Below are 9,361 nucleotides of genomic sequence, written 5' to 3'. Positions count from 1 at the left end.
ACTATACTTTACCTTGAGTAGGTAATCAGAGTTATGTGACAGAGTATGTGTATGTTATGTGTGTGTTATGTGTTGTACTGCATGATGTCTATGTGATTTATGCTGTGCATGCTTATAGAGTTGGAACCGGAAGGTTTCCAGAGTTAGAACCAGTGGGTTCACAGAGTAGGGTCTACGGACCCACAGAGTTATAGCCTCGAGTGGCTAATATGTGTTATGTGTGGTATTTTGGGGAACTCACTAAGCTTTGTGCTTACAGTGTTAGTGTTGTTTGTTTCAGGTACTAGTGATGACCGTGGGAAGGCGCCGACTTGATCTGTACACACGCATGAGATTTTTATGATATGTGATCTTGGGATTTTGTATGATGCGAATTGGAGTTTTAAACTTGATTTTTTATGAAAATTAAATGAAAAATGTTTTTATATTTTGCGAAAAATTATTTTGAAATTCACGGTGTTACAAAACTAAACATTCTCAGGCTATAAAATATTAGTTATGTACAACTATGGTGTATAAACTAAGCAACTACAGTAATGATGTCAATTTCATACAAGAAGTCTTCCTAGGCTATCAAGCATCGTACATCTGGCAATTCTATCATGCAATTCTTGAAGATCCCCAGTTTATCACTAGCATGCAGTGCTATCATATCATAACAAATAACAGTGTGGTAACTTGGGTATACTTTCTTGCTTCGACTGATCATACACATCGCATCCTTCCTTGGTTACTTTTCATAAACAATTTTTGAAAGCCATTTTAAAAAAGCTTTTGTAGTTCCTTAGTTGGAGTCTGGATTTACACGAATGTTCATCCAATTCACTCAAACCATGGCTATGATACCAAGTTGTAACATCCTAAAAACCACGATAAAAATTTTCATTTTTAAATCAAGAGAAATCATTATTTTCTGATAAACCCAAATAAAAACCAGTTGTTCACAAAATGTTGTTCTCAAAAACAGAAATCGTATATCAGAGTGTCATAAATAAGTACCATCATAAATACCTAATATATATATATATATATATATATATATATATATATATATATATATATATATCATCTAAGGATGTGTACGATCAGGCATTTGCTTCCTCACGATCATCAGAAGTACCTGAAACATAAAACTTAAACTGTAAGCACGAAGCTTAGTGAGATCCCCCAAAACCACTACAAAAACATATAGTTAAACACATAATGGGTCTACAACCTCTTGGTTGGATTACACCTGGCCAAAACCTTCCAGTTGGAATGCCATGGCCTAAAACCTTTCGGTTGGCTTTCCTAATACATAACAGGTCCACAACCTTCTTGTTGGATTACCCATGGCTAACAACCTTCTGGTTGGAATTCCTCAGCCCACAACCTTCCAGTTGGCTTGCCTAATATATAACAAGTCCGCAACCTCCTAGTTGGATTAACTGTGACCAACAACCTTTCGGTTGGAATACCCCGACCTACAACCTTGTCACAACTTGGAATTTGAAGCCTTGTAAACATTAAACAATGATAACAAATGTATACCAACAATGGGAAAGCATGTACGATGCTTATTCATTAACAACCAAATCTGAATCAAACACATCATACATGCACTGCAAATAGTCAACAAATAATTGGGAACCCTAGAAATCCTTGTTTAAGTCCATTTTGGACTAGGATTTCCTTATTGGGCCCAATGGGCCAATAAGCTTCCAATTGGACAATCTTGGGCTTAGAACTCTTGAATGAGCTCTAATTAGACCCACTTTCATTTATTTTAACATTTTGGTCCATATTGGGCCTAGAATGAAATAAAATACATTAATGGACCTCATTGGGCCATAACTTACCTAATTAGCCCTAATGGGCCATAAAAATCATTTCTTGATTTATTTTGGGCCAATAGTTATCTAAATTATCTATGATTTGGACTTAGGCATTTAAGGGCTTAATCCTTTCCTTTTTTCTCTCCATTCTCGGCCCAAGCCCAACCAAAGAAGGAGAGTTGACTTTTCCTATGCCACATCACATTTATCCATAGGTTTCCCATGCACCATCTTATGTTTTCATGCAAATCAACTCAAAAACCTCTCTTCTCTCCCCTCTCTCTTGCTCTCAGTCGAATCCAAGCACACACACACACATGCATTTCACTCACAATTCTCTCAAGAAAACTCTCTCCACTCCTCTCCATATTTTCGAGATTAAGGAAGCTTTCAAGGAGATTTAACCCACAAACACATCATCTAAGGTAAGTTGATGTTAGATCCATAATCTAGCTATTTCCTTTCATTCAAGAATCATCTCTTAATTCATTCAAACTCATGATCTTGCACCTTAGAAGCATCTAAGTTCGAGATCCATCCAAGGAACTTGATAGGGCCGAAAATAGCACCAAACTTCTCCAAATCTTCTTCAAAACCGATCCACAACTCAAGGTGAGTTTCATACCCCCTTCTTTTCGGTTTTTATGAATTTTATGGGGGAGAATACAAGAAAATGTGTAGATCTATGTGTAAATGTATGCTATGTGTGATTTGATGCATGTATGTGTGTGATATCATGTGTTTTGTGATGAATATGTTATCAAAAAGTGTGTAATAACCGAGATCTAAGACATGAGGAAGGAAATAAACATAACTTAAGCTATTTTACACTAATCAAGTCAAGAAAAATAGTTTATAAGGTTAGAATAAACATACTTGAACATAAAACCCATTTTTGGGCTTAAATTGTCAAAAATACAAACTTGGGGTAAAAATCAACAAGTCACGGTTCTTGAAGGGTAAGAGGGTCCAAAACAGTTTCCATAAATATTTTCCTAATTTTTAGAAATTTCTAAGGACTTAAAATGTAAATTTTTAACCTAATGGGCTAATTTTCGGCTTTTCGGCCCAATAAGCCCCAAAATGCGAAGTTTTACAAGTTGAGGGGCTGGAAATGAAATTTTCTGTAAAACAAGGAGCAATTAACATAATAAAATGTTTATAAGGTTCAAAAATGCTTTTTATTATAAAAAAGGACTAAAAATGCAAACTTTTTAGATTTTGTGCCAAAATTGTAAAAGTTGTGAAAAATGGGTCCTTAACTGAGAACCACTATTCTAGAGGGGCTGAAGCTGTCAATTAAATAAACTTTGGGGTAAAATCGTGTTTTCATCAAACAAATAATACAAAAGTGTCAAGAAAAGTGTTTTAAGGACTAAAAATGAAATTCTTTTATATAAAAGGACCAAAAGTGTTATTTTTATAAAAGGAAGAGTAATGAAAAGGGTCAAACTCTACTTACAAACAATCAAATTAAAATACAAGATCCGCGAATTACCGATGAAAATGGAAAACAAATACACTCTCAATAACACATATCGTTACCAAACGAATTGATTCGGTCTCGAATCAATAACAACACAAAATCGTTAAACCAAAGTAATTCGTTAATCACGCGATAACTACGATGAGTCAACATACAAAATTTGGGCTTGAAAGTTTCAAATCTTGCTTGTTGGGCCTTGCTAGCCCATCAACATGATCTTTGGGTCCAAAGGGATTATGCTTACGTGATATTGGGCCTTCTATGACCCAATTCCACGTAAAAGGAGTTTCAATAGCTATAATGTGTTATTGGGCCCTAATGGCCCATTAGTAGTGCTAGTGAGGTCGAGAAGTCAAATGCGAGTTGGGCCAAGTGTCTTTCGCATTCCCGATAACCTTGAATAACTTTTGGTAATAAAGGGGGCTTCGTACCCTCCTTTCGCCTCGATTGTTGGGCTATGAGAAAACAAAGTAAACAGATTTAGGACGATAAACAATAGTAATCAGGGTGGGAGATTAAGTGAGTAGTAACGGCCGACGCCTTTAAGGATCGTTCGTAATCTGTAGTTATAAACTAGTCATTTTCCTAATGCGTGATTATAACAACTCACAAACCCTAATTAATCCAATGCCACTCGGGTAATCAAAAACATTTGACGTATCGGTATAACAATAAACAAGTCACGTATTTTACGTATTGGGAAAACATCGGGTTTTTCTAGGAAGTTCAACATTTTCACTTGTGTGACGTATACAAAGTTCAACAACTATACATGTTTTAAAAATCAACAAGCATATTTACGGATCTTCACACTTTTTTTTAAAACAAATACTCTTTTCAGAAAATATCGGATTTTCTGGGTTTACAAACTACACCAAATCATTTTACTATAACATTACTTATGAACTCACCAACATTTCATATGTTGGCGTATTTCAAAATAACTTGTATTCTCAGGTAACAGGTAAGCCTAAGAATAAGTATCAAGTTATGTCATGGTGTTTTGCTTAGATTATCTATCGAACGGTTTATGTTATGAAATTGTAATGACTAAAACAATGTAATGAATGTAAAAATATCAGTTGTATTATTTCAATGCATGGTGATGAATGATGTTAAGATTGTAAACAATATCAGTTGTATTATTTCAATGCATGGTGATGAATGATGTTATGATTCATGTATAATCATTGTGATGGTATTCAGTTTAAGTCACAAGAGCCCTCGGACGTTTTCGCCGTCTGGTTCGGAGGTGTGACAAACCTTCTAATTGGCTTGCCCAATACATAATGGTTCTATAACCTCCTGGTTGGATTACCCCTGGTCTACAACCTTTTAGTTGGAATGTCCCGGTCTGTTGATTGACAACACGATTCAGTACAGTATCAACCCCACCATACCATGTCGACATATACATTACAAATAACATATATCTAATAATAGATAATTATATAACCAGTCAACAGACAAAAAGACAGATCTACAGATTACTATTACATAGCAACATCCTAGATACCAAGATACAAACCTGACATATCGATACATCATAACAAGATCCTATATACTAGAATACATAATCTAGTGGGCTGACATTAGTGCCTTTGACCAATGGGTATTGTGAGGAAAACTCACATCTCAGTCGGAAAAGATAGTTAATCAGGACACTTCTTTGAATATTAGCTCAATCAGTTACCTTCAAATGATGTGAAATGGTGATGTGATTATGGATCCAAAATGCTCCACTCTTCTAGAATGGTTCCCCCTTACTTCTTCCTCCTTCAAGAACACTAAAATGTACACTCAAGGTTCAAAAATGCTCTCAAATGGATTAGGGTTTACGTAAGGGTGGAAATTGGGTTGGAAGCTGATGAATGAAAGGAGCCTTGAGAGTTAAGGATGAATAAATAGTGCACAAACTCTAAATATTAGGATTTTAGATCCAAGCCACGTACGCCTCGCGTATGCTTGGGTACGCCCAACGCACACAAGCAACTCTAAAATTACAAAAATGCCTTTTAGGACCAATTTGCAAATAATTCTCATACCAAGGGTGAAAATGAAAATTTCTGGAAATGGAGATGTTACAAAAAACCTAAGACATAATACATCCCACTTTAGTGACAACAGGATGTCAACTTCATGTAACGTCGCAGTGCTTAGGATAGCTATCATTCGTACATCTACAGCTGGTTGTCAGGTTACTCATGATTCACTCTAGAATGGTACGTCACCACTTGCGATGTAAATATCAACTGTTGTATGCATTTCTATAAGCATGCTCTATTCCAGTCCACATGAAAGTTGTAAAATAAGAAGAGAGTAGCCTTATGTTAGCTAGATTACCATGATACTTTCCCTCCGTTTTCTTATAGCTAGCTTGATTAGCTTTTCTCTAGCGTTTTGAATCAATTTGTTTAGTTTTTGATGCTCAAGAAACATCAATGCCAAACCTTTAGCAAATGGAATCATATATTTTTACATTCATTTTACTTATCCAAAAAAATAGTATTTTTTTGAAAAAAGATGACAAGATACGTTGTACAACAATGACGGACAAAAAAAATCCAAATACATATTCTATAAAACAAGCTTTTACATGTAGAAAAATGACTCACAAACAAGCTTTTACATGTATAATTATCAATCAAATTTAAATAATTTATCATATATGGTTATCATCTCCATCGTACGTAGTAATATCACATTTTTGCCTGTAGTTCTTTGATGTTGCGATCTTGTGTAGCGTATGGGATATTATGGATCATGTATTTTCTTTAAATGAAACACGATATAAACATCGGCGGACTTAACATTTCATAGATGACATTTCTCATGGACTTCTTGGGAAGCTGATGACACTTAATGCCCACAAAACCATGAACAAAGCGTCGAGCTGGGGTTTGAAAATATTCACCAGTGATCATTAAGTTCCGTTTTTGTGGAAATGGATGCATGGTTGTTTGGGGCTTCAAATATTTGGGAAGTTCACGTTTTGGAGGAATGTAAATTGCTTTCTCTATGTCTAATTGTAGATCTGCATCTGAATCATATAGGTTGCTAGAATTAAATAACATTTGAAATGCCTTGAAGCATGATAAGTGAAGGGATTTCCATTGCTTTGGAAAATCACTGTCATCATCTGTAAAAACATGTTTAAGCAACTCTTTCCGCTTCCCCTCGAGAAACGTTTTCACAAAAGAAATTGAATCATCCATGCTTGCATCTGGGTTTTCTTTCAAATGAAGCAACACAAGGTTCATTTTTCCTTCTTCTTGTTCCTTCTGCTTCAAAATTTATGTCAATGAATATGTACTATGAAAGAAAGTAGTTAACTCGTTTCATTTATATCAAAATGAGTACTAAGGTAAGTGGTTTTAAGTGATGACCTTGTAGCTTTGAATGTCATTGAGCAACCGAGTAGTAGCCATAAGTGACCGTGTGATGTTTTCATACTTTTGAGGCTTGACTTTGAACTGTGGTAAGCTTGAATTTAAGAAACATGAAGAAGTTAGGACCAAGATATGTGTAGCAATGGAGATCATGCCGATTTCCAGGTATTCATTCACTGAAGGTATGTAACCGTTTTTTCCCCATGTAGTTTCAGTCAACCATGAATTGAATGTCTCCCGCCACTTCAAATAGATAAATGGAAAATTTACTAGAGTGTTTCTATAAGGATAATAATCCTTGGAAAATTATATTTTCAACTTTTAATACACTTACTAGGTCTCTAAAATCTTCAATTACATCAATGTTTCCTTGAAGGACCAAGGTTTCGGTAGTATCTCTCACAAGATCATCCAACACATCGAAAATAACCTTGCTTGGTCCACTTAAGCCTTTACCATCCCATCTATCATTTAAACATAAAAATATATAACTTTTACCAATGAAAAAGACAACAATAATCCTCAAGAAGACCTAGAATGGAAGCACAATGATCAAGAAATATGGAAGTAAGAGTATATGCTACCTACGAATCGCATCAATCAAGATGTGTAATTCTTCGAGATTGCCTATCATATCAAAAAAGTCATCTGCAACTGTAATCAATATGGCACTTTTCGCAACAAGCATCCGTATAATAGAATCATGAGGTAAACAAGTACTGGCTGCAACAGAAAAATAGCAATACACCGTTTTCTCCCGGCCAAATCCCATTTCAGTAAGCCCCCACTTCTTGGACCACCTACAAAAATAAATAAACTATGATAAAACAAAAATTATAGAAAATAGTGGGTGTCAAAGTTTGTACCATATTCACCATGAACGAAACGTATAGTGAAGTAAACTTGAATAAAAAATAAGTAACTAAATGAGGGGAACTATTCGTGTACAAATTATTGATGTTTATCCAATGTGCTATACTTTTGGAATTAATAAAACATACCGAAATGAATTAATGGTTTTACCTTTTTAATTCGGCAAGTTCATTTTGGTAGATTAATTGTCGAAATGCGTAATTTTCGACAGCCAATTGCATAAGCTTGAAATTATGTATGCATGATAACCTATAAAAGGAGGCCTTTCCAACCCATAGAGGCCCTTCATTGTTTTGTTCAATCCACATCCTATGATCAAGATGATCAAGTCTTGCAATCCATGGTATACTTAGCTCTTCCTCAATCTACGAAAGTATGAAAACTTATAAAATTTACACAAACTACCATTCAAGTCATCCTGCACGTTGCGGCGGATAACTTGTTTTAAATTACTTAAAATGAAAACTATAAAAAGTTATTTGAGGGACCAAAAACATAACTTTAATACGCATGGTAACTTTTTTGCAATTTGTATATAGATTGTGATTTACAAATGTCAAGAGTTCATAGCACAATGACAATTATACCATATCAAGTGGACTACAAACATATCAAAATAAAGTTTCAATGCAAACAACGTAAAAATTTATAACGTTTAAATAAAAAATAAGATTAACAAAAACAAAAACTACAAAAAAAGTTATGTATGAGACTAAAAACCTAACTTTAAAATATAGTAAGGGATTGAAATGTAAACTTATAAAATACCAATAATTTAACTTTAAAATTGTAAATGTTAGAAAATTATTAGATTAAAAATTATGGAGAGGAATCGGCAATAACCAAAAACTAAATTGTTATTTTTAGAAAGACTTATTTTACATTTTGCTCTAAAATATGTAGCAACCCAAAATGAATAATAAAACTCTCACAAATTATTTATGCAAATTATCAATATATATAATATCGAGGGAGGGAGGGAGGGGTTACCATTTTGGATATATTGGGAAGCATGACAACTGTATCATTGATGACTATGTTTTTTGTGGCCGAGATTCTTTAAAGGACTTTTTTAGAAAATGACCTGGCCTCATCTACTTCACTTTCTTCAAAGAACATAAGATCCGTGGCCTTGTAAACATTATACAATAAGCTTGTGAACTGTATACTGTTGTTTTCCAAATGACCCAATATTTCATTATCATATAAGAACCAACAAAAAGTCCCTGAAATAAAGTTAAGGTACAAATCAAGTGAAACCCATGTATTAAATCAAAAGGAAATAATATTAGGGTTGTGCATCATTGTATTTGGGTCGTTTTTGACCTAAAACCGAACCCAAACCATAAAGATTGGTTTCTGAAAATTTAAACCCAAACCAATGGGTTTGGTTTTGGTATTATAGTTCAAACTAAATCTCAAACTTATTTCTTAGTCCACCTCAACTCATAAACTATATAATGGTTAACTTTCAGTAATGGCGCAATGTTGGATATATTTTACTCGCTGTCAAAGTAAATCTAGAAAAATGAGGTTAACAAGTTTGGAACTCGCACCATTTCCTACGATTGCCCAACGCGTTAACCACTAGACCATGCTTCAGATTTTGTTTATACCCCAAGGACAACGTATATATACATATATAACTCACAGAATACATATAATATATGAAATTCGGTTCGGTTCGGTTTCTTTTGGTTTTATCAAACCCAAAAACCGAATCCAAACTGAAAATTTCGGTTTTTGAAAATTCTAAACCCAAGCCATCGGTTTATGCTTCGATTTCGATTTTTCGATTT

The 9,361-nt window shown here is 34.3% G+C and overlaps 1 protein-coding gene across 1 annotated transcript; it reads right to left on the bottom strand.

Annotated features, from left to right (window-relative positions):
• Positions 1–5,844: 5,844 nt before the first annotated feature.
• Positions 5,845–8,614, bottom strand: LOC145072738 (S-linalool synthase-like). Its single transcript, XM_079019203.1, has 6 exons — positions 8,553–8,614; positions 7,713–7,927; positions 7,274–7,489; positions 7,024–7,153; positions 6,687–6,932; positions 5,845–6,581 (listed from the first exon to the last, which is right to left on the bottom strand). The coding sequence occupies exons 1-6, from the start codon at positions 8,574–8,576 to the stop codon at positions 6,075–6,077; spliced, it is 1,338 nt and encodes a 445-aa protein (XP_078875329.1). The 5' UTR covers positions 8,577–8,614; the 3' UTR covers positions 5,845–6,074.
• Between the last annotated feature and the right edge of the window lie 747 nt (positions 8,615–9,361).

This window comes from Lactuca serriola, chromosome 1, assembly GCF_051521515.1.
Source record: "Lactuca serriola cultivar US96UC23 chromosome 1, Lser_US96UC23_V15, whole genome shotgun sequence".
In the NCBI taxonomy this organism is placed as follows: Eukaryota; Viridiplantae; Streptophyta; class Magnoliopsida; order Asterales; family Asteraceae; genus Lactuca; species Lactuca serriola.
This window is presented reverse-complemented; position numbering and strand designations above follow the sequence as displayed.

Coding starts and splice junctions, on each gene's coding strand:
- LOC145072738 (XM_079019203.1), bottom strand. CDS start 8,576: ATGCTTCCCAATATATCCAAAATG. Junction 7,928..8,552: donor TTCCCAATATATCCAAAATG/GTAACCCCTCCC, acceptor ATACTTTCGTAG/ATTGAGGAAGAGCTAAGTAT. Junction 6,582..6,686: donor ATGACATTCAAAGCTACAAG/GTCATCACTTAA, acceptor ATTTTGAAGCAG/AAGGAACAAGAAGAAGGAAA.